Below are 26611 nucleotides of genomic sequence, written 5' to 3' on the forward strand. Positions count from 1 at the left end.
TCTCTCTCTTTCTTTCTTTTCTTTTTTTTTTTTGATGAAGGTTTTGTGCATGGTCCTTGTTGTCTGGAAAAGCATAATCAGAATAAAACTGGCTCTCTGTTTGTGGATTTTGCACCCACAAATTCAACTGAGTACAGATCAAAAATATTTGAAAAATGAATAAAAATCAAACTTAGAATACTTACAGCAGTGATGTAACATTTACATTGTACTGGGTAGTGGAAGCCCTCTCTAGGTGATTTAACCCACACAAGGGGATGTATGTGGGTCCTATGTAAATATGATTCCATTACATAGAGAGGACTTGAGCAGCTGTGGGTTGTAGTTTCCTTGTGGATGCTGAGATGACTATATAAGTGGGATAACATTGCTTCTATCATGATGACAGGAAGGGAGTCCTGGGTGGGAAATGATGTAATTCCCTTTTATACAAGCTACCGCAAACAAAACTTGTGAAAAATAAAAGACATAAGACCTCAAAGTTGAGCCACAGAAAAAAATGACAGCCCAGTGCAGAGAACAGGGAGGCTACTTCATTCTCTGTGTCCAGTGGACAGAAATCAGGCAAAGCAAGCTGTGTACAAGCAGAAGTAAGCTTGTTTTCTGGTGCTACCACATGGCTATTCCACTGTCCATGCCTTTGTTCCTTAGCTAGGGCTGAAGCAGACTGAGATCACACATGCTCACTGCACAGCAGGGCCTGGGATTAGAAATGGCTACCTCATTCCTCCCTCCAGTGCTCTCTGTGGCTCTGAGACCTCAAAACTAAATGCAGACTGGAACTCTCCTTTTTGGTGGGGCTCAGATGCAGTAAGCACTTAGCATCCCAGGTTTCTTTGTGAAATGCCTCCACCTCCACTCTCAGAAAATCTCTTAAGGTTCAAGGTTTTAAGAGGAACAATGGAGTCTGTTCATTTCTCTTGCAAATGGAGCCTGTGCGTGTTCAGAAGGCAGTGTGATAGGAGATTCAATAGCCCTCCCCATCATCTCAGCACAGAACACGGGGGCAGACACTGTGACAGGACATACAGGATACAGCAAATGCAAATAACCCCAAAGTTCTAAGCGATGGAGCTATCTAACTCCCAGTTTATTATCTTATAAGGATTAATGCTCAGGGGTGCTTCAAGCCTTCCTGTTGTTCTTTGCCATGACTACTTACTTAAAGGGAGGGGGGAGTATATATATATACATATTCATACATATATGTGTATATACATATACACATACATACACACACAGACACACACACATGCACAGATGACAAAGAGATCATTAATGACAACGAAGGGCTTGTGGTTCATGCATCTTTTTTATTCATGTCTTCTCTGCCTGCTATGGTGGTCATCATCATTGTTTTCTAACACATTGCCCTCACTGAAGAATCCCCAGAGAGCCAGGGTACCACTGTTCTACAGTAAGCATTGCCTTCTTCATTTTATGTCTATAAAATATATGTACAATATCCTTCAAACTGCCCTCACTTGCTGTTTTTACGTTGCTGTTTCTTTGGTTGGCTTATAAACCTCTGCTGAAAAACAATCCTAATCCTGGTATTTTTGTGTTTCCTTTCCAGTTTGTATTCTTGGTATTCTGGACCCTCTTTCACTATGACCGGAGCCTCGTTTACCCCAAAGGCTTGGATGATTTCTTCCCAGCATGGGTTAATCATGCAATGGTGAGTGAGAGAATATTAATGAACACCGAAGTCAGTGGCTTCTATACTGAATGCTAAAGTACCTGAGTATGTTTCCAAACTGTTCCTCAATGTCCTCCACCCTGTCAGTATTTAAAAAGCATCCTGGAAGGTGCTAGGGAGATAGATGGCTCAGTTGTTAAAAGCACCTGTTGATTTTCCAGAGGCCTGGAGTTCAGTTCCCTTCCCAGAACCTACCTGGCAGCTCACAACTGTCCATTTCTACAATTCTAGGGGATCTGGTATTATCCCTGACCTCTGTGGGTGCCCTGCATGATTGTTTTGCTCCGACATAGGTGCAGCCAAATATTCATATACATAAAATAAAAATAAGTCTTTTTTTTTAAAGCATATTGAAGATGTAAATGAACAAAACCTAGCATTGCATCCCGGGGGGGGTCTACTGAAGCAGCGATGACGATCGAGCTAAACTGTTGTTTTGTTGCTTAGGAAAGTCATTAAAAAGTCATGCTACCAAGAAAAATGACCTTTGGCAGTTCTGAAAAAAAACTTTTGCCCATGACTAATAATGAAATTCATTTCCAGGAATGGAATAAAGAAAGGTTTAAACAAAATCCATCCCTATGCCCAAATACTATGCTAAAAAGGGCAAAGCCATGACCACTCACCAAGATTTTCCAGGACTGTGTATCCCCAACAGGACTAGTATTTAAATATTTTGGTCTGTTTTATCCAGTCATGCATTTTTTTCATTGACTCCAATGTTTTGGAGCCTGATCTGAGATGTTCAGGTCACTGGAGTTGTGAACCAGACAAGCAGGGCAAGCAGGTGTCCAGGTCTCTCTATTGCAGTGTTAAGCCCGGGTCGTTAGAGCTGTGTGTCTAACGTCTCCCTGGGCAATCATGACTCAGTTCCTCAACACTTACAGATGCGTTTCCACGTTACTGGGCAGTTTAACGAGGAAGATCTCAGATTCTAGGAAACAAGACATGTAAAAATCAGGAGAATCCATAAGGGCTTAAAATTCCCAGGTTCACCCAGAGACTTTCTTCTACCTTTCAAAACTCCTGTTGTCTCTAGTGATCTGGATTCTGATCTAATTTAGTATACAAGATCTCCTATGTGTTAAATAATCCCCTCCTTCCAGTCTTGTCTTTGCTAATGTTTCATTAGTATTCATCAGGTATGCTTTCATAGCGAATAATCCCAATGTGAGTAGGTGGGTAGGGTGTTTATATATATGTAGCTGGGCATTCAAGAGAGAGAAAGAGAGAGAGAGAGAGAGAGAGAGAGAGAGAGAGAGAGAGAGAGAGAGAGACAGAGAGACAGAGACAGAGAGAATGTATGTGTGTGTATGTCTGTGTGTATATTGTGTGTTTATCTGTGTCTGTGTATATCTGACTGTCTCTGTGTGTATGTGTATCTGTGTGTGTCTCTCTGCGTGTATATGCCTGTGTGTCTGTGTGTAACTGTGTGTGTTTGTGTGTGTGCCTGTGTGTATGTGTGTGTGCCTGTGTGTATGTGTGTGTGTGTGTGTGCGCGCGCACCTGTAGCAGCTAGAGATTGATGCTGATTCTATTAGTCATCTTATTTTCGAGACAGGATCTCTCACAGAACATGGAGTTCACTGATTTAGTTGGGCTGACTGGCCAGTGAGTTTCCAGGGATTCCCCCAGCCTCTCAGCCCCCAGCAATGAGACTGCAGACATGAGCCACCTTGTCCAGCTATGACTTGGGTACCTAGGAGCCAGGCTTAGATCCTCATGCTCGTAAAGCAAGCTCTTCACCAACTTGAGCCATCCCCACCCCATATTTTTTAATATCTACATTAAAATTTTTATATTATACTATGTAAATCACGTTTCTTGAATACAATTTAATTCACACACCCTTCTTTAGATAAGTACCACAACTTTGAATTTTACAAATGAAAGAAAAATAAAAAAAGCTGAAAGGCTATTATGTCATCTGCCTGGGAGCCAGCAAGCTCCCATGGCTCCTCTCAGGAGGTAATCCCATAATAATACCAGACTAATTTGCTGTTGCCTTTTACCAGTTAAGTCTAGAACTTGGGCTTTGATTCAGCTTTACGTTTACTGGAAAACAAGGGGATTAATTAATATGACAATGAGAGTTTTCCCTTAGGCTTCCCATCTGTATGGCAACAAGCCAAAACCTGGAGAAAAGGGAGGCAGGGTCAGAAAGCATGCGCCCACTGGGGCCGGGTGCTACTCCCATAGTTTCAAAGGCAGAGTCTTGAAAGTTCATTTTATCTGGAGCCAAACATGCTTACCAAAGCCCACTCTGCAGACTTCTGTGAGCTCAGCCCGTTTTCCTACAATGACTACCAGCTCCCTCCTCCATTGAGTCCCACTGTCTGTAGATGCTTGGATTTCCTCCAGCTAGCTGTAATAGTGATGCCCAATCCTAGTGACCTTGATAAGTAAACAGCCATATGGATGGTTGATCACTTGGGAAGTGAAGATCTGGATAATACTGTACATCACATCCATGAGCCAATTATTAACAGCAGAACAAATACTGTAGTGTGGAGATGCTGAAGTAGTGATGTGCGTGTACCACCTGGGATGGGGGATGTTAGAGACTCTGCCTCCTGTCCTCCATCCAAGTCATCTCCATCCCTTGGGGGGACCAGGCCAGAGTCAAAGGAAGTGGACTCTAGATTAGGGAAGAAGGGGGGAAGGAAGCCTGCCATGGGTTAAACATGGATGTTTCCATGTTTCACTTAATTGGAGAAAATCCCTGCAGTGTTTTCTCTCAGGGAAAAAAGAAGTTCAGCAAACCTACTTGCAATTTCCTAATGAAACCATCTCCAAACACCCTGCTTCTCTTCAGTGTTGGCTCCAAATGGAGTGTCTTTGTGGTTGCATCTCATCCCTGTACTCCAGACTCTTGTCTACTCTGGTTATTTTCTGTCCTTACTATTAAATCCCTCTAGCCTGATGCTTCAAGAATGCTGCTCCTACGAAATAAGTGGTTGGTTAAGGGCTAGTGAGATAGCTCAGTCGGTAAGGCTTTTGCTGGACAAGAACAGAGTTCCATCCCTCGCTCCTGCATAAAGCCAGGCCCAGTGGATGTTGTAACGCTGGTGTTGGGGAGATAGAGACCCGTGAGTTTCCTCGAGCTCGTTGGCTAATCTGCCTAGCTGAATAGATGAGCTCCAGGTTCTGTGAGAGACTGTTAAAAAATGAGGTGATGTGCCAGCTAGTTTTATGTCAACTTGACATAAGCTATAGACAGACATCTGAGAGGACACAATTAGGTAGAAATATAAACCAAGTCAATTCTTTATTCCCCAAGTTGCTTTTAGTCATGGTGTTTCATCATAGCAATGATAACACAAAGACAAGTAGAGTACAAATGAAAAAGATGCCTAACATAGGCCTCTAACTTCTACATGCATGTGCATACATGTATATGCTCACATGTACACATCTATAGGAATATATATGTATAGCTTAGCCAGTAAAGTGTTTGCCATGCCAGCATGAGGATCTAGTTGGATTCCCAAGCCCACATAGTAAAACCTGGGTGCTGCACATGCCTGCTACCTAGGACTGGGAAGGCAAAGATGGGAAGATTCCTGGGGCCAGTCTAGCCAATCAGTGAGATCTGAATTCACTGAGAGACCCCTCCCCCCATCACAGAAAACTAAGGTGGAGAACAACTGAGGAAGGTAATCCTATACTGACTTCTGCTTCCATATGCATGCGCCAACAGGCACAGTCTCAGGTGTGCGCAGGCACAATGCAACAGGGTCATGGGAGGTAGGTATTTGGTGCTATAGTTTGTATGTGGAATTGTCTTCAAAGCCCTGAGTGTTAAATCCTGGGTCCCTAGGGCCTTTCGTTCTGTTGGCCAAGTATAGAACATTGAAGAAATAGATACTAGTGAGAGGCCTTGAGGAGACTTGTGACCAATGCTCTAAGAAGAGAGTGTGCAATCCCAGCTTCTGTCCTCTTTCTTCTGACCATGAGGTAGAGTTAAGAGATTTTTTTTTTTTTGGCTCTACATGCTCCCTAGTAACATTTTGCCTTCTTTCCATGAGTCTAAAAAGCTATTGAGTGAAATGACCGTGGAAAGAAACCTGTGAAGCTGTGAGCCTCAATAAACCTTTTTATCCCCACAAGCTGCTGTCTCGGGGCATAAGTCATTGCAATGGGAAGCTGTGTACCCTATGGACCAATTTGTTAACACTTCCCACTTTGCAGGTGCCCATATAAGACAATCCAAAGAAATTGATTCAGGGCTGGGAAACTGGGACCAAGGGATGGTGGACAGTCTCCTGGACATTTGGTCTAAGTGCTTCTGTGTGAGGCAAACTGTTCCCTGGAGTGATTCCTGCCCTGTACTGCCGCGCCTTTCCCTCTGCCATAGAACAACTGCAGCATCAGCAGCGACGCCTTGTTAACCTGGCAGGTTCTTTTACTTTACAATATCCCTCATGCTGACCTGATGCAAGCTTTCTTCTTGCAACTGTTTTCTTATGGTGGTCTGTGATGTTGTCCCCAGGTTTATGGCGCAACCCCCACCCCCAGTGATGCTGTCCCCACTTTTGTGGCACTCCCTTCTGACATTGTATATTTCTAGATGCTTTGGAACTAACCGAGTCTTTGGGATCTTCCTTCCCAGTGCTTCTGACTCGCTGAAAATTTCTGGTTCCTGTAGGACCCTTCAGAACTTACTGTCACTGTGTGTTCAATGGACGTTGTTCTGTCCCTGTCATGCTTTTTGGTCCAAATAGTCCTCTCAGAGGGATGCTAGTGTCACCACCGTGGACAGGCAGCCCAAGCTGGTGAAAGCCTGGCTCGCTTTGATGAAGTAGAACAACCTGACTGTGTTATTGCTTAGCAGCAGTTCTCTGGCCTTCATAAAGGAAGAAACAGAATGGAGTATTCATACTTCAGGGTTTGCCAGGAAAGCATTAACTCCTCTGGTCTTATCTAAATGCTTACTAAAGATAGAACCAGAGCAGACAGATTTAAATAGCAGGAAGAGGATTCAGTAAGTGAGAAATAATGACCCTATCCTGCATCTGAGGGAAACTGGAGAAAGGATTTCTCTGGAAATCAACCTGAATTGTTCGCATTGGAAAGAGGAATGGAATAGATCAGAGTTCCCCCCTCAGCTCTGCTGCATTTGAAAAGCACACATAATTATCTAGAATGGTCCTGGAGTACTTTAAAAACCACCAAAGGCAGCCTAAATGGAAGTCATTATCATGTAAAATATAAGAATCCCAGCCAGGACCCATCATGATTCTCCGAATCCACAACCACAGTCTGAGAGCCTTCAAACTCAGTAGGTATGAATGGGACCTCAATTAAAAGAAAGCTGGCGGTTTGAATTAGAGGAAGGGCCCAATTCAGCTTCCAGTTACTGGCTCCCCCGTCCTTTGTTCATTTGAAAATAATTAAGTCCTGTGATGCGACGCATGTGGTGTCATTAAGGTGAAACTATCAAGTGTGCACCTGTGTTGATGGATTGATGGCCTGGCCCTCAGTGCCGGTGCTGCTGAGGGGTGGCTGGATCAACAGAGTCATAAATTCATGGCCTTAGGAGATGGCCTGACTTAGAGGCCGTGGGCCAGGGGAGTGTGCCTTGAAAGAATGTCTCTTGTCACTGGGTACTGCTTTTGGTTCCCAAGCTTTCTGGCTGCGGGAAGGAAAGCAGCCTTGTCTTTCCACCATGATGTTCTGCGTCATCACCAAGGACCAAAAGCATGGACCCAGGTCAATCCTTCATCCTTTCAATTCACACAGACACAGACACACACACACACACACACACACACACACAGGGTGGGGGGGAAGAGCAGCTAACATTAACATGGAACACTGGTTTACATGGTGACATGCTCTGGTATTGGCATCTGATTCTTGACAAGTTTGTCCAGGGCACCAGAAGTACAGCTGGATAACCTACAGGCTTTCTCTCAGATTTCTCTCTCCTACCCAGAAGCTTTGCTGGAGATGTTTGCGCTAAGTATCAGTGAATCCTAAAGAGTAAAATAGATCCATCCTGGACATGTCAGCCACTGATGGCTGACCTTGGTTTCCAGGCCTTACAACCCCTTTGTCTCCCTCCTACTCCCTCATCCTCTACTCACCCTCTCTGGACACAGGTAACCCACAGCCTAGACATTTCTCCACATCTCTGTGTTTTCAAACTTTCAGGGACATCTATGAATATGAGTGAATCTTCAAGCCATTTCTCAAGGCTAACCCACATAGCCATTAAATTGATGCACTACTTAAGAAGGCCTAAGACCTTTTACATTCCAGAGAATGTTGGTCTCAGGATAAGAATAGTCAATATAACTGAACATAGGATCCTCGTGTCATTCATATCCAATATGTTGTAGCTCAAAACACAAAGACAAAGATCAAGAGCTATTCAGTTTTTAAAAATCAAAATTGTGTGCTTAGCACTTTTTTTTTTTGAGAAATGAGGTAAAGCTGTTAACATTAACAAATTTAAAATATTGTACTAAGCAACTCGGCACCCTTTAGATCACAGAGAGAATGATGAGCAAGACATTTGATTTTTAACATAAGAAGGGACTAAAAACTACCTAAGGTGAGCAACTTTTGAAGAAGAGGTTTATTTATTTAGCACGTAATTTGGGAGACTGAACATCCAAACAGCATCGCAAAGACTCTGGGTTAAGTTCCTTGTAAAGTGATGGATGTGTGTGTGCAGAAGGAGATTACATCATCCACCGGAAGCCACAGAGAGAGTCAGCAGTCAGCCCAGGCCTTTATAGCCACTTGCTCTGGAAAGATCTACCTTAACTCCTTCAAGGGCAGAACCTCCAGTGATATAGGAACCTCTGCCTTCTAGGCCCCACCTCTTAAAAGTCCCTCCACTTTTCTGCCCTGCCATTCATGGGACCAAACTTCCAACATATGAAACCTTGAGGGACACATTCAAATAATACCAACTCATAACAATCACCAAAGCCCTTTGACCACATAAAGTAACACTCCCAAGGAAGGCTTCCAGGAAATGGGGTGAAGACATCTCTGGGGAACATCATTCAGTTGCTACCCTTTGATTTTTAACGTAAGGAAGGACTAAAAACTACCTAAGGTGAGTGTGCCTTTTGAAGAAGAGGTTTGTTTAGCACGCAGTTTGGGAGACTGAACATCCAAACAGCATCGGAGACTCTGGGTGGAGCTCCATGTAAAGTGATGGGTGTGTGTGAATGCAGAAGGAGAAGACAACAACACCCTTACTGCATATACTTTCTCCAGTTTGCAAAGTTTTCTCCAAACACTGAAGAGGATACGGTATTCTGTTCAGTCAGCTAGACAAAGGTAGCTTTATGTTACTGAAGCTTGTGGCTAGTGAACTGTGGCCAAGTACTGTCTTTTTAAAAACTCATGCATGGCCCATGTAAAGAAGATAAGGTACTATGTAATTTGACCTCATTATGTAATGACACAGGTGAGACAGTGGGGACAGAAGAAAAGGAAACTGGCTTGGGAAGGAGAAAATTAGATCTTGGGGGATATCGATAGCTATATTCTCCTATGTTGATAGTGTCAGTTCCTAGTTTTTCTTTTTCGTTTCCCAGAAGCTTCTACTTTCTTTCCCCTTTCCCCCACCAGCCCTGCTCACTAGAGGGAACTGTTGTTTGTTGACAACAGAAACCTCTCATAGCATCCCACTAGTGAAGAAGCGGCCTCATCCATCCTACATTACCTTCCCCATGTGCATGTGCCTCTGTAGCATCTCTTCTCAAAGGGCACCAATCAGATTGATTTAACAGTGTCCTGAGACCCCCAAGAAAACACCAAGTGAATACTATTTGACCTAGCAGGAATAGAGGTATTAAATAAATACAGGGTGGGGGGCTGATACAGCTCAGCGGTAGAGCACTAATTCCAGAACGTGGAATGCTTGAAGTTGGAGTTGGGACTAGAGAAACATGGGTGGTAAATTCTGAAAAAGCATCAGTGATAAGAACTTGTTTTATTGATGTTGGTTGTTGGTTGGTTATCTTGTAGTCAAGGGAAATGGATAGCTAGTTTTGAGCTTAGAATTGTGTCCATGAGTATAAGTAATTGTTTTCAATGTGGCTATTTAGGAGCTATTGTCAGCATATATGGTTAGCTGTAATAGGGAAATCTCACCAGACCAGGTAGACAACTCCGAAACTTTCCCCAGATCTCTTTCCTAGTGAGAATTTTGGGAAGAGACTACTTTTTTTTTTTTGGTCTCACATTAAATCTTGTTAAATCCAGAGAAAAGAACAAGAGATTAGAAATCTATTTGTATAACATTCTTAAAATAGCAGTCTTGACTCTATTCTTAAACAAACATGGTGCTTGTGAACATTTGCTTATACTCAGCTGGTGACCTCCCAGTGCTTAGCCCTTACCAAATAGTGGTGACTCATCACGCCCTGCTCCCCGGAGACACAAAGGCGGGGCAAAGAATTGGAACTAAAATGTTTCCAACTCTCTGCGCTCAACACCTTGCAGGGGAACAGAAGAGGAAGCAGAAGCTCAACTCTGACTCAAACATGGGTCCTCACACTTAGCAGTAGCCACTTCTCCATGTCACCTCTACAGTCACCCCCTCTGCCGCTATGCATTTTTAATGTCACCTATTGAAGGATGTGAAGTATCTTTGAGTCAGGGACAACCATTTCACATCACCTCTGATTCCAATCTGTTGTATCATGAAATTCTAAAAATGTTTTCTGGCCATTTTCTATCTAGATTAGCATCTTAGTCCATTTTCCCTTGTTATGACAATACTGGAGATTAAACAGTTTATAAAGAAAGGGGGTTTATTCAGCTCATCAGACTTGGCGACTTCGAAGCTAAGATTAGATATGGCTGTACCTGTTGAAGGCCTCATGCTATGGTATACGGGTGGCATCAGATGCTAGATCTGCATGAGAACTTGGCAGCCCAGCACATGGAAGGGGCCAGGCAGGGGGCAGGATACGTTGTACGAATGTGTGATGATTCCTTTGTTAAAGAGCAGACTGATCTGCTTTTGCAAGAGCCAGTCCAGTTACTTGGGAAAGGCTCAAATCCTTCTCAAAGGCCCTAACACTGCAACAAAGATACAGCGGGGAATTTTGGCAAGAGGGGGCCATATCCAAAGCATAGCCATTGTGTTTACATTGTGAGCAGAAAACAGTGCTGGGGATACATGGCCGTGGATGGACACTCCTGTGGACACATCGTGGTGTGGGGAAGAGCCCCAAACTGTTAGTGTTTAGGAAGCCCCAGCTCCGAGAAGCACAGCTATCAACCACGCCCCCTTATTTGGACAGGGTTGGTGGTCCTAATTACAGGGGTGTAGTTACGGGTTGAGCGTTGCTTAGAAACGGGTTGTTGTCCTTGCTTTCTTACCGACTTCCTAAACTAAGGTGGGTCACTCTGTCTTCCAGCATACACCAGAGAGACCCTGAGAAGGCAGATGAACACATAAAAGCCCAGCAGGGAAACCAGAAACTAATCTTGGCGTTGGCAACAGTTACTTGCAGGATAAGAACTAGGAAATACTTGCAAACAGAAGGGCATCTAACAATGACCTGCCTCAGGATTACCATCCACTCAGGCTTTTTGTAACTAGAATCAGCCAGACTTTCACTAGGACTGTTTTCTTCATCTCTGGAGGATGACATCAGCTTGCCTGGTTTTGTTGGGGTGTTTTGTTCTTTTGTTTTTGTTTTGTTTTTTTGGGTTTTTTTTTCTTCATTCTTCTAATCCCAATTCAGAGACATTTCAGTTTGTGCTGGAGTGGCCTGCTTTCAAAGTTCCATTTATTCTTGGTTCTTTATCAATAGCCTGCTTTCATACAGGTCACAGATTTTTAAAAATGAATCTCAATTTCTAAATCAAAGCCAAAGGTTTTCAGACGTCATCAAAAACCATGTAGATGTCTTCTGAGAAGCCGCAGGGATTTAAGTAATTGAAATCATCCAGTGTGCTTGAGGGCTTGCTAGTGGGCCCCGCCCCCTCCTGTGTGAATCAGCCAGCCCTCATTTCCATGGCAACCATCAACCGAGTATAATACTTCCAAACGAAGAATGACTTCGCTGGAGACTACCAGGAGGCAGACACTTGATACAGCAGATCCTGGACCTCTCTGAAATACCGAGAGACAAAAATAAAAAGCTAAGTATGTAGGAGAGACCAAAGTCCCATGAAAATACGCATGATCGGCTGCCGGGTGTGTGGCCTGGGTAGACTCCCCAGGCCCACGTGAATGGCCCCCTAACCCCTTCCTGATAAGCTGCCAGTTCACTCTCAGTGCACAATAACCCCACAGGCAGACACTGTGAGGGAAGTAGGTGACTAACGTAGAGGCTCAGCCTTGAAGGTAGCTGCTGCCAGCCCCTCACCCATCCCCCACAGCGCTCATCCCTTGCCTCTTCACAGGCCCATCACACAGCACTTGTGCTTGATTGGGAATTCTACCTCCTCCCCTCCTCCGAGTGGATTACCAGCCAGTAGACTAATCTTGCTGGGCGTTACCCAGTAGCCTCCTGTATGGTCTAGTAAAATTACAAGAGGCTTACAGCACCTATATGGATTCTCAGTTCTTCATGCTTTGTGACCTGGGTTTTTCAACTTCCAGCTCTTCCTTTCCATCGGTTCTCCCAATCCATGACTTAAACATTGCGCATGTGCATAAAAGGCCTTGTTTTGCCATCCTGGCCGGAATCTCACTAACTTTTGAAACTGGGGCTCCACTGGCGCTGTGGTTTGAATGTTCCCTCTAAGTCCAGTATTAGAAACAGTCCCCAGTGCAGCAGAATTGAGAGGTAGGATCTTAAATGGTGCTTAGGTCATGAGGGTGTCCCTCTTCGTAAATACATCAGTTGGATTCAATAAGAGTGCAGTTAAGTGAGCTGTGAGGATGGGTCTCTCATAAAAAGATGAGTCTGGCTTTCCTTTCTCTACCCTCGTCGTATTCCTTCACCACTTGTATTCCTTCACCACGGGAGTGCCTACTTTTCAAATCATGATATAGCACGAAGACCCTCACCAGATGCAAAGCCATCAATGCTGGACTCCCCAGACTCCCGCACTGTAAGAAATAAGCTTCTTTATAAGTTACATAGACTCTGGTATTCTGTTACAATGATGCTACTAAGCAAGCTAAGACATCTGTCTAGTTTCTTTCCTCTCCCATCATCACCTATTTGCTGGATTCACTCACTTCTAAAAATAGTTCAGACAATGCTGAAGAGGAGTGAGGAGAAGGTTTGGAACTTTCTGCAGGAAGTGTTGTGCCAGGAAACGTTGTGCCAGATGGCCCCAAAAGACCACCAAGGAGCCGAATACAATGCAATCACATTAGGGTCTCTTTGTTCAAAGCTTGGGCCATGCCACGATCTCTGACAGAAGAGAACGGGAGGGGGCCCTGAGCCCAGTTTCAGGCAAGCATTTATAGAGGCAATTAGTGGGTATCTAGCCTGGTACATATCTGATTGGGGGAAGGGGTTGCATTATGACCTTTAACATAATTGGCTGGTGCTGGGAGCCAAACCATAAACTTGTTTTCCTCCTGGTTGTTAGGAAAAAAAAGTGTCAGGGGCAGACTTGTAACCTGGAGGTACAGATTTGTTGGGGGAATAAACTGGAAACTGGTGCTAGACACAGGTCTTTTTGGAGGAGGCAGGGTAGCTTAGAAACTGGTGCTAGGTACTGACCTGTTAATTAACTTGAGTTCAATCTTAGGTCAAGTTTTCTAAGATGAATGGAGTCTGAACCCAAGATCTGGTCTTTCAGAAGTTTAATCATGCTAAGCCACGGGAAAGACAGGAGCGTATGTCAGAGTCTAGGAAGTGTAAGATCTGCTCCAGATAGATTTCTTCTTAGCTGAGGAATTCTTTAGAGAGCCAGGTGTACACCTGTAACCTTTTAACAGCCACGAGCAGCTAAAAAACGACTCTAGACATCAGTATCGAGTCATTCCATTAATGCAAAACCTAAAGGTATGTGGTAAACCTTCCAATCAAAGAATCAGTTATCAAACTGTAATCGTCTTAACCCAAAGGAAACAGTAACGCCAACTGTCCCACCTGGGAAGGTAGCCAGACAGGAACTTCTGTTAGCAGATACGGTAAGATTGGTTGTCGTGTATCCTCAGATCACGTGACGCTAGCAGATGATCATACCTTGAGATTTTCTTTCTTACCTATTTCATGCTCAACAGTGAGTTCTTCTGTAGGAATGATTGGCAGAGATATTAAAACACTTAGCCTGTCAAATAGCATTTAATAAAGGCCTTTTGTCTCCAATCAGCACAGGGAGTCAAGTTCAAGGCTTGTATGTGAGAACATTTTAATTAATATGCAGAGTTATACTGACATATTTTAAAATAATACTTCATAATCTAATGTCAGAGTTGGTAGCATTAAATTGTCATTGTGAGCACAGGAGGTATAAGCTTAGCAGGAGAAGCTGCTCCAGAAATATTTGTTGGAGGATATTTGACAATGCTAATATGGGGTTATATGTCCAACTGAAGGTGAACGTTGATTTTAATATCTTTTTTTCCCCATTTGTATTGAGATTCTAGATCATGAGGTAAATGTGGGGGCATCAGTATATACAAGCCATTAAAAAATAGCCTGTGTGGTAAACGAATTTACATCTTTACAAATGTCCCTCCACCTGCGTTAAAGGGATATTTGGGCTAAGAGGTTGAAAAGAATACATCACTAGGAATGAAAACACAGTAGCTCAGTCACTCTCTAAACCTTACCTCAAGGTCAATAAAAGCAGTCTCTCTATGTCTAGGCCTCTATATCTCAAGCACATACAAGCTTATCTTTGATTTCCTAGGGGGGAAAAAAAAGATCAGTACCAGGAAACCTTGACTTTGATCTGTTTTAGTTGTTTTTCTCATTGCTGTAATCAAATACCTCACTGGAGCCAATTTAAGAGAGGAAAGGTATATTAGGGCTTTCAGTTTGAGGGGACATATGACATCATTGTGGGAAAGCATGATGGCAGGGGCAGGGGGACAGCTGGTCACCTTCATTGGCAGTCAGGAAGCAAAGAATAAATAGGAAGTGGTCCATGGGTGTAAAAATCAAGATCTGTCTTCTGTGTCTTCTTCCTCCAGCAAGGTTCTATCCCCTAAAAGTTCCATAACCTTCCAAAATAAAGTCACCAGCTAAGGACCATGTGTTCACATAAGCCTATGGGGGAAGATTCACAACAGGATGGCATTTCTGCCATTGTCTTGTCTGGTTTCGAGAAAGTTGTTAAAAATTTGTCTCAGTGTTGGGTTCCTTAGAACAAAGAAGGTATGCTGACCCTCTTTAAGTCTCAGAAATGTTATTGAGAGCAAATGAAATATTGTATATGGGACTGGAGAAATGGCTCAGTGGGTGAGGTATTGTGCAAGCTTGAGGACCTGAGTTCAAATCCCCTAGTGCCCCTGTAAAAATCTAGGTGATGTGGCTGCAAATTCTGTAACCTCAGTTGTTCTGGAAGGGAAGGGGACAGAAGCAGGCAGGTCCCTTGGGCTCACTGGCCAGCCACTGTAGCTGAAATGAGACACTTTGTCTTGATAAGTAAATAAATGGAAGACAGACAGACAGACAAAGATGGAGAGTGAAAGAACAAGGTGGCTGTTGTTGAGCCCTGCCTTAGGGTTTTACTGCTGTAAACAGACACCATGACCAAGGCAAGTCTTATAAAGGACAACATTTAATTGGGGCTGGCTTACAGGTTCAGAGGTTCAGTCCATTATCATCAAGGTGGGAGCATCTAGGCAGGCATGGTGCAGGCATGGTGCAGGCATAGCTGAGAGTTCTACATCTTCATCTGAAGGCTACTAGTGGAAGACTAGCTTCCAGGCAGCTAGGATGAGGGTCTTAAAGCCCACACCCATAGGGACACACCTACTCCAACAAGGGCACACCTTCTAATAGTGTTACTTCCTGGGCTGAGCATATGCAAACCATCACAAGCAGACATGGACAGGCGTACCTGTGCATATATATATGCACATATCCTCTAGCACACATACCATGTTATATGTGTAGTACTTGAATTATAGTTATATAATGAAGTCAAACTGAGGTCTACTTGGTCAGCTTCCTCCCTATTTTCTTCATTTCTCAGAGAGCTCAAAATCACACAGTTCTAAGAAGTAGAGCTCACAATTATCTGGTGGGAGTGGACAACAGACCTGGGACTAGCAGCAGCTCCTGGATGAACATGTGGGGGTCATACACACTCCACACAGTAAGCAACAAAGGCCATGGTGTCTCATTTACAGCATCTGATAGAGAGCTCCCTCTTCCATAGCAGTTTCTCCCATGTCACCATCCCATGTTTTATGATAGTCACCTAAACTGCCAGTCTATGTAGCGTTGGACTCCTTGAATAGATTTTGATTTTTCATAGAGAATCCTGACACCACATGATCATAAAATTCACACTTCCTTCTGAATCATGTTCATGTTCAAAACCGTGTGTGTGTGTGTGTGTGTGTGTGTGTGTGTGACATGTACGTAACTATGGCTACACATATGTAATGCAGTATGTGTAGAGGTGACAACCTTAAGCTTGGACTTCCTCTTCTACCTTGCTTGAGACAGGGCCATTTGTTCATTGTACCAGATTAGCTGCGGGGAAAGTCTCTAAACCTCCTGTCTCCTTCTCATTTCATTGAAGGAGTGCAGGGATTACAGGAACCTGCTGTCTAGCTTTATATGGGATCTGGGGATCCAAACTCAGCCCCTCAGGCGCTTTCCCACAGAACCACTCCTCCCCACGATTCATTTACATCTTTAAAGTTAACCTATAGAATAATGATGGCTTTTATTAATGTATGGATAAAGGTATCCATAGTCAAAGGAATCAGAACCCAAAGTGACTCTCTTCTCTGATGCATGGTAGAAAAGTGGCCCCGAAAAGGAAGAACTCCTATTAAGAAAAAGACACCTCAAATATTGAATAAAACATTTTTTAAAAAAATATTTTAAAATGCGTGGCTTACATACAAGAAAGGAATGGAAATTTCCCAAAGTTAAAATAGAGGGATAACAAAAAACGTGAGATAAAGGCAATGCTTGAAGAGATAATTACTGTTTTTTAGAGTTTAAGAACAATGAAGCATCAGATTCAAGAAGTAGGGAAAAAAAATTCCATGTAGGCCAAAGAGACAGAAAAAAGAAGAAAAAAAAACACAAACCACTCTCCCTTGGCCACTTGTGTTACGCTACAGACAGACACGTCAGTGAAAGAATCTTGGGAAACACTAGGGCATGATTTCAATATTCCAGTTTTGGAATCCACAGACTCAATGACAACTAGAAATAATTGGTTGGGGGAAATGCTTATATACCAAACATGTTCAGACTTTTTCTCGTCTTGTTATCCTTTAAGTAATCGGGATAGCAATTATTTACATAGAATTTGCACTGTGTTAGCCATTGTAAGTACTGTAAGGGTGACCTAAAGGGTGGAGGATGGTCGGCTACACAGGTTCTAAGTAAATGCCATGGTTTTTGTGCCAGCCAGATGGCTCTGAATGAAAGTGAGCGCCACCAAGCTCTGTAACTTGAGCTCAGTCCAAGTCTCACACGGTAGAGAACTGGCTTCCACAAGTTATTCTCTGACCCCCGACGTGCACACCACTGCGTGTGAACATGAACACCCACACCCACACTAAATAAATAGACTGTAAAAACAAAAGAAAATGTTACCATGTTTTTAGACTAGTGGTTCTCAACCTTTGGGGCTGCAAATCAGCTATCCTGCATATGAAATATTTACATCATGATTTATAACAGCAGGTTGGGGAATCACTATAATATGAGGAACTCTATTAAAAAGTCACAGCATTAGGACTGCTGAGATGAGAACCACTGTTTTAGATAAAGGACTTGAATATCCAAATATTTTGGTGTTCAAAAGAATTCTATAGCCAGGCCTTTGTGAATACTGGGGAATCACCATACTGGCAGACTTGGGGATGGGTTTCAGCAGCAAAGATAATAGCTTCATGGTTCTGAGAACGAAAAGAGAAAAGAAAAAAGAAAACTTGATTTAAGATAATGTGGTGCTGAGATGTTTGAGTCCCCCATCTTGGGGTCTTGACCTGAGCTCCCTCTAAGAATGCCCTGGGCAAACAAAAGAGATCCTCAGCTGCAGGAGGATGCAACCAAGAGAACCTGTGGGTATCATAGCCTGTGCTGTCAGCAAGCTTTGGGTGCCAGTCAAGAGAGGTGGCAAGTACCACAGTTTTGTGCTCTCAGCAAGCTTCAAGGTGCCAATGGAGAGACTGCTGGCAAGCATTAGAGCTGGAAAGACCTCAGAGGGCTTTGAGATGCCAACCAAGAGCAGGTCTACAGAAAGCAGGTCAGACATAGGAGTAACAGGCAACTCAAGCTCTCCATCCGAGGCCGGTTTCAAGGCTGGAGATGGCTGTAGGAACAAATTCCCTTCTACAGCCAAAGCTCAGAGTCCTGAAGGCTCCCCCTGCCTGGGTAGCTGCAGGCTAAGTGCTAGAGCCTGGGCCAGTGGGAGCCTGGGCAAATTTCAGGCTTGGAGTAGAAGCCTCTGGTGCAGCAAGCCTCTGCTTGTTCCAGCCAGTCTTGAAGTCAGTATTACTTGTCTAGAGAGCCTCTGGAATCCAAGCCTTTGAGATACTGGGCCCCAGCAAAATCCAGGATTTAGGGCTGGACTCCACCAAGAAGTATGCTCTAAGCTCTCCCTCCTCTGTTGTGTGTGTAAATGAGATTGCCTCTCTAAGGCTTCTGGGTTGAGCTTTATAGAACCAAATGGATTCTAACTAGTGAATGGGACTGTATGCAAATAAGGTGAAAAACAGGACCAATCAAGGAAGAGATGTCAAGCTGGAAGAAGAGGAGAGGAAAAGAGCAGTTCCCAGACAGATCTAGGTGCAGCCTTAGGCCCCTGCTGTGGTGGAGTGGTAGGTACTTAGGTGTGCAAATCGGTGTTTCTAGGTTTTACAACTCCAAACTGGTTTTCCTAGGTTCTATGACTCTCTGATTAATCACCTTCACACCTAGAGCCCCTGCCATATTCCCTCCCAGGAGCTGAGGCAGTCCTGTTAGGGAAGCAGTCTGATCTCAGCCCTTGTAGGCTGCTTCCTGTTTCCTGGCCCCATCATCCTGTCTGATTTGGTTCATCACTCCTGGCTGCCACTTCTCTGACAGCTTGAATCTCAGTTGTCTTCTCATTCACAGGGCTTAAGCCTGTGCTTCCGTTTTGGGACCCTGTTAAATCGGCGCGTGATGAACTTGGGAGGCTGAGGCAGGAGGATTGTAAATTTGAATCCTCCAGCTACATAGTGAATCCTTATCTCAAATCCAAAACAACAGAAAACCAGCAAGAACAAACCCCTGGAAGGTGTCAAATCACTGAGAACATCTGCTAAGAAAGAGGTGCACAATAATGATAGCCCCTGGGCACTAACAGATCTTAGTACTCACCCCACCAAAGGGTGTGCTCGTAGAAGAAGAATGGGATCTCAGAAGGGAAGTTTGATAAAGCTCCACGGGCTTCTGGGACGAATATGTATTGTATTTAGATGGAATATTCTGTTGACTTCTGCTAAATCTGTTTGATCTGCTGTTTTAACCCTGACATTCCTTTGTTGATGTTTTGGCTGGATGCTTTTAGTATGGGCGTGGGAGGTCTCGGTGTGACCCACTGTTCTTGGATGATATCAGTCTGTGCTTTTACATCAAATAGAGATTGTTGAGTGAAATTTGTCAGATCCTTGTTCCATATATCCGTGTTTGGGATTATAAGGCCTCTTGATGAGTTGTTCCAGTCATCAATATGAAGTGAATTTTTTCATCTCTTCTCATTTTGGTTTGAAATCTATTTTGTCCGATGACACTACTGTGGCATCTGCTTGCTTTCTGGGGTTGCATTTTCTTGGAGCACACAATTTTCCAGCCTCCTCTTACTCTTGGGTTGTGTTTGTCTTTAAAATGGAGGATGTTTCTTGTAGGCAACAAACAGAGATGTCTGTTTTAAAAAGTCAGTCTGTGTCTTTTGTTGGGAGAATTGAAATCATGAAATATGGATTATTATTGAAAACTGTATATTCATTCCTGTCATTTTTCTTTGTGATATCTGGGGCTTTCCTGTGTTTACTGCTCTGGGACAGGTTTGGCTTTCCCATGACCATATGGGTGTTCCTCTCTTCTTCATTGTGCAGCATTCTTTCCAGTGTCTTCTTTTATGCTGCCTTAATGGTCAAGGCTCCCCTTCTCCCCTCCTCCATGGCTTCCTAGTTCATTTGAACTATGTTTATCAGGCTGACTGTTGACAGCTCAGACGGGCCCTCTCTCTTCTTGATGCACTGAGCTGAATTTGTCTGTCTGTCTTTCTGTCTTTCTGTCTGTCTGTCTGTGTTGAGGGCAAGGTCTTACTATATAACCCTGACTGGCCCCACAAAGATCTGTCTGCCTCTGCCTCCAAGTGCTGGGATTAAAGGTGTATGTCCCCAGTGTCTGGTGAGTTGTAGGTTTTCTTGCCATTTCTCTTTTCCAATGAACCTTGAGGTCTTTCCTACATCAGGACTTTGCCTATGCAGCCCTTCTTACTGGGAACTTCCTCATCTTTTCTTGTATGGCTCGGCTCTCTTTATTGTTGCAAAACAATAATCCTGACCTCGGAATAGCCATCCATAATCTGTCCATACTGTGTGTGTGTGTTCTCAGGCATAGTTTCTCAGTCTCCCTTCAGGGCACACACAACACAGCATGTTAGCATCTATGTTTTCTTGATTATAGAAAATTTTGCCCATTGGTGAAGTCAATTCTACAAGAGTAGAATTTGTCTTTTGATCGAAAGTGCCTTATAGATCTTGTTGTATCTAAGAGACAATGAAGATTACATGAAAGGACCAAGGTGTCATGCCTATGTTTCATTGCTTTGTGGGAATCTTGACTAACCCCAAGATTCTTTCTCTTTGGGGACACAGTAGGGTATGATGAAGTCGGGTACCACTGGAGGCAGAAGAGAAGTTTACTGTGGAAGCAACTGATACTTTTTGAAATTTGGTGTGTGTGTGCTCACACTCCTTTTCTACATAAGGTTGTTATGAAATTCCACTGAATTCCCCAGTGCCTTGAAATAGCTATGAAAACTCTGTTTCTACCTGAGTGAGGCATGGTATATTTGAGGATGGTTCATGTTTAAGACAAGCACAATGCCATGGTTAGAGCATTTGTTTTATTGAAGGAAGCATAGCATCCATCATGGCTTCCATTGTGGTTCAAAGGTAGATCTTTCAGTGAAGACTTCTGCTGATCTCCAGTTGTCCTTGATTATCACCATTGCCAGGTGTACAGTAGGCAGCAACATTCCTGTAGCCAAGGAGAGTTTAGAAGCAGGGTAGAAGTGTAACTGAGGATGAAAGGAAGAAGAGAAACAGATACACAATCATGGAGGTCACCAGATTAATGAGATGTGGTCAAAGGAAAGGGAAGAAACATGGTTGAAAATAGAAACGTCCTTTCTCTGCAAGTGAACAGGAGTGAAAGGCCCATTTCCCTCCCTTGGGCAATGGCTGGTCAGAACTTCACATAGGCAAAGATTCCTACAGAAGGGTGATGAATGGAGTCATCTTGTACGAAAGAATCGAACCCTTGAAATACAAAGCTTCACCAGAAAGAACGGTACTGTAATGGCCTCCTCGGAACCCAGCATTTCTACTGTTGACTGGTAATCACAGACGTCTTATTTTAAGAACAGAATTTTAAGAAAAGCCTCAAAGGAGTTCGGCCTTTCACTTCCTTTACAAGTAACAGATGCTGCCAAGGAGAACTCAGACCTGAAAGCTAAAACCCATCAACATGCAGAGGACTGCAGGGGAGTTTTTGTTGTATTGTGTTTCCTGCCTTGGGAAACAGAAAAGTGCCGAATCATTTCAGAGGGGTATTCCAGACATCTTACCAATCATATTTTTGGTGTATTATCTCCAGACGCATATTCAGGCTCCTAAAAGCCACATTTTATAGCTCTTTGTTGAGAAGATGTCTCATGACCTTTAGAGCCCTTTTGATTTTGTTTTCTCTAAGAAAACCAGGAGGAGGAAGTAAATCTACTTTCTGGGTAATGGGTAGCTGGTACTGGTGTCCCAGGCAGGCATGCTTTCTCAGGAATGTGGAGAGTCCTGAGAGTGATCTTGCTACCAATTTAACCTGTACCTAGTTCACCAGATTTTATACTCACAAGTGAGATTTAAGTCAATTTCAGGGTTTGAGGAACAGCTGGAAATGACAATATGCCAGTGCCCCATGTCTAAGAATACCAAAAACAAGAGGCTTACACCAGTGGTCCTCTGGGTGAGCAGTACAGGGCTCACTGTGGAAGAATGATCAACATGGAATACAGGGAGAAACTTAGTCTTCTTGCCTTTGTACCCAGTTTGGTGCTGTGATGTTCGCATGCGTGCACATTTATGTATTTGAGTGTACATGTGCATATGTATACACATGTGTGGAGACCCCGAGGTTTTTTTTTGTTGTTGTTGTTTTCCTCAATCACTCTTCACATTAGTATTTGAGATAAGGTCTTGACTGAACCTAGAGCTTTCTCATTTGGTTAGACTGACTGGCTGGAAAGTCCCGGGGATCCTCCTGTCTCGACACAGCACTGGGATCATGACCATTTGCTGCTGTAACCCTACTTTTTACGTGGATGCTGGGGATCTAAACCCAGGTCCTAATGCACATTCCAACTGACACACAACTCCATCAAATTAACTTCATTGGAGTCTGCTCTCGAGGGGACAGGTGACAGTGTGTGAAGGTAGTTTTGATGATTTTCACACTGAGAGTAGGGACTGTGTTCCTGACATCTGATGTGTTTGAACCAACAGTTTGACAGTTGGATGCACAGGGAATCCAACACAAGGACGATCTTTTCTACAGTGCCAATGGTGTGGCGCTTGAGACGTGTTGACTTCACTGTGGTTGTCTCTCATTCCAGATACCTATCCATCTTGTCTCCCTCTACTGTGACATTAAGAGGTTTTATTTATTTTTTTTGTTTTTTTGATTTTTAATTTTTTTAATTTTAATCTTTACACTCCCAATTCTTTGTCCTTATCTAAATATTTTTTTAGTACACAGCATCAGACTGGATAGCTTCAGTTTGATATCATGATATCATGATGTTTGTTTGTTTTGAGATTCTTTTCCAGAGAGAAAGTAGCTTATCATTTCAAAAGTAGTTTAATATAGATAGTCATCTAAAAGAACCACGTCACGACAAGCACCACCATCACCACAATTTGGTAATCATTATGAATGGTTTCTGAAGTTCTGGCTAAAAGGCCAAAATTATTGAAGAAAGATCCCCCAAGTTTTTTAAGACAGAAAGATTTGGACCCAGGAGCATATGTCTTTGAATTAAACAAATGCATGTTCACTTGTTGTGGCTTCCAAGGACTCAACTGCATGCCGTCTACCTCTGTCTAATGTTCTCAGAGCTTCCACAACATAATAGCTTAAAAGCAGTCTGGCCCTAGGATGACAGAGTAGGTTTGAAATAAAGACAAGTTTAAATTCATTTATATTATTTTTCACTTGCTTCAAGTGTAGATTCAGAACTGTGTCTTTTAAGATATTAGATGAATAGTGAATGAGAACATTTCTCAGCCAAAATTCTTATGCATCTTCCTCTCCTCTGAGACCTCAACAGAAGGTGCACACAGAGACACTAACCCTAAGTCCACGGATTATGTGCACTTAGGAAAATCACCAAAGAGTGACAGCCATCCACTCAGAGCAGCTACTGAACTGTTCAGAAGAGGATGATGGGTATGCATGTGGAAGAAAAGAGAAGTAAGGAGAAATGGTCCCTCATGGGATCTGCCTTGAGGAGGGCCCAGAACTGTGCCCCAAAACTTGTGCTTAAGGATGCTTCTTGCATCACCATTGTCTTCCAAGGAAACCAGCTGTCTTCATGTCCTGAGTTCTTTGCTGATGTGGTAATGGGATACCGGAGAGGAAATCATGTTGCCTGGGGGACACAGTGCCTATGAAGCGAGTCAAACCCGATGCTTACTAAACCCCCTCTGTGTTGAGAACAACCTCTCACTGATTAGAGCAGCCATCTAGAGAATGTCCTGTCTGTCTCTGTCCGCCCAATGGAGCCAGACAAAGGGTCATGGAGGAAGTGTAGGAGAAGATGGATAACGAGTAGGGGGATAGAAAACTCTTCAATGAAGCCGTAGGAGAGAGGGCTCCACCTGGTCAGGATGGAGGTAGGCCAGGTGGTCCTAGGACAGACCAAGGGCTGCCTTTGAGTCTTCCAACTTTCTGCAAGGACATTGGTTCTAAATGTCCATTCTATTGGTTGAACCTACAAATGTACTTGATATGGTGTGGGTACCTGTTGTTTTTTTTCCCAGGAGCCTCACTTGGTCATGGGTTTTCTTGTAGCACCTGAGACATAATTTTAAGACTTAGCATGCCACCTCTGGCCATGATGAAGTTGTCACTATCTAGTTGTGAGGTTGATGGTACCAACTCTTCCCGCAGACATACTTCCTGATATATAGAAGCTCATGCCTATGAATGGCACTCTGGGTTCTTTTCCAGGCTCTGCAGAAGAACTCTCCACCTGCCCTTTACTGTTTCTTGGCCTCCCTCTTTTTTTTTTTTTTTAAGAATTATTTATTTTATTTATGAGTACACTGTAGCTGTCTTCAGACACACTAGAAGAGGGCATCCAATCTCATTACGGATGGTTGTGAGCCACCATGTGGTTGCTGGGATTTGAACTCAGGACCTCTGGAAGAGCAGTCAGTGCTCTTAACCGCTGAGCCATCTCTCCAGCCCCTTGGGCTCCCTCTTTAATGCCATGAATATTAAGTGGCCTAGGAGGCCTGAGTTGTTTCAGTCTCAGGAAGATCTCAGCTTGTAGTGTACTGTGGTGGGAATGTGCACAGAGGCCTCCAGGCAGGCCATGAAGAATATCAACTGGAATTCTGGGATTCACCCAGGAGTCACTGAACCCCCGCTAATGGGAACAAGGTGACAAGGATGGGGAAGTAGAGGAATAAATAGATGACATATCAGTGCTAAGGGAGGGCACAGGGATCTTTGGGGGAGGGGGAGGCAGGGTGCAGAGTGACCAGGAGGTAGGAGGTAGGGAACATAGAGCTTAAGAGAAGACAGGTGACCAAGCCACACTTAGGACTCTACCCTCCTGTAACAAGAAGATCAAATATTTATCCAACTGGAGGGGTATGTAGAAAACAGTAAATTAGATCTTTGCCCTCAGAGCATGTGTAGTCTCATTGAGTGACCCGACCCACAGGTCCAGTTATTCGTGGGGGTCAAGGGGGACCTCACCTGAAAAGGAACCTGGGCGAGAGAGAGAACGAGACCAAGCTAATGTCGTCTTGTCAAGGTCTGCTTTAATGCGGAAGCGGCTTACAAGATATACTCTAGGCAAGGGAGGAAGGGGAACAAAGAACGGGATGGGGAAACACACAAGTCTGCAGCAGAACCAACACTGATCTAGTGCTGAGGGGAGGGCGGGGAAGGGGTGTGTCCAGGGGAGGCAGGGAAGGGGAGTGGAGAGGCTCTCAGGACATACTGTAGTGGAGAAAGAGGCAGATTTATGTGCTTGGGCAGACTTATTTGCAATGCAAAGATATCAATATTATTAGAGCCTTTAGAACAATCCCTTCATGTTTTTATAACTGAATCGCCAACAGTAGATCATTCTTGGGGTCCAGCTTTATACAAAGATGCTGGCTGACTTCCTGTGGAAAGTTGAAATAAAAACACCTGTGGAAAAAGATACCTATGGTCTGCTACAATCTGCTACTCAGACCACAAAATGCCACATGGTGATCTGCATGGCAGAGGCTCTCCACCAATGTCTTGTTATGCTACCTTCCAGTGATGTCAGTTCAGAAGTTCAGGAACCCTGAACTATTTGCTGTGGGGATACTGTTAAAATCACTAAGTCACTTATGGCCCCTAAATGAAATGCAACAGTAAAAATTTTTCTTCAGTTTTCTCACAAGAGGAAACCCTTTATTTTCTCCCAAACAAACCCCAAAGGAGCCACGTCAGTCCCTTCTGTGACGTGAGCCCTGGCAGCAGTGCAGTAAGCTTTCTGGCTGGTTTCTTGTATCTGTTCTCTTGAGTCCTGTTTTTCCTTATATCTTCCAATGCTAATTAATGTACTTGAGATAAAAGGTATCTCAAAGGTACAGAGGGCTAGTTAAGAGAGGGGAAAAATGAACTAATTTAAAACAAAGGAAAGTGAAGAGTTGCAGGAAAAGAGACAGGCAGAAGCAAAACCACAGCGAGAAGCTGATTTGAATGTGCAGACAGCCTGTCAACATACCTTGGAGAATGAGGGATGGGATTTGAGAAGGGGGACATACACGGGAGAACCACAGAACGGTTTTGAGTAAGGGGTAGTCATATGAGACTTGATTTAGAAGATCAGCCCCACTACAATGTAGCAAAATATGCTCCAGATAGGAGTACTCCTTACTTTTTTGTTACTATGACAAAATGCCGTGACCAACAATAAGTTAGATGAGAAAAAGGGTTGGTTTAGCTTAGCTTACAGTTCCAGATGGGTTACTGTCCATCATGGCAGGAAGGCATGATGGCCAGGAGGCTAGGTGCTCAGGTACCATCCACATGAGAGAAAGAGAGAGAGAGAGAGAGAGAGAGAGAGAGAGAGAGAGAGAGAGAGAGAGAGAGAGACAAAAGAGCAAGAGAGGTATGGGGAAGGAGGAAGTGAGGGCTGGCTGTAAAACCTCAAAGCCTCCCCACACTAATATACTTCCTCCAGCAAAGCTCTTAACTCCCGAATGTTCCATAACCTCCTTACACAGCACCACTAACAGGGACCGAGTATCCAAACACATGAGTCCGTGGGGAGCATTTCTTACTCAAACCACCACAACAGGGAAAA

At 43.7% G+C, this 26611-nt stretch overlaps 1 protein-coding gene across 1 annotated transcript in view; it reads left to right on the plus strand.

Annotated features, from left to right (window-relative positions):
- The window catches only part of Adtrp (androgen dependent TFPI regulating protein), a 57085-nt gene that overhangs the window by 12213 nt on the left and 18261 nt on the right, over nucleotides 1-26611 (plus strand). The window contains exon 3 of the mRNA XM_028763222.1: nucleotides 1577-1678. Within this exon, the coding sequence (XP_028619055.1) occupies nucleotides 1577-1678 (102 nt within the window). The remainder of the gene's footprint in view (nucleotides 1-1576; nucleotides 1679-26611) is intronic.

Source organism: Grammomys surdaster, unplaced genomic scaffold (genome assembly GCF_004785775.1).
Source record: "Grammomys surdaster isolate TR1022 unplaced genomic scaffold, NIH_TR_1.0 137, whole genome shotgun sequence".
Taxonomy (NCBI): domain Eukaryota; kingdom Metazoa; phylum Chordata; class Mammalia; order Rodentia; family Muridae; genus Grammomys; species Grammomys surdaster.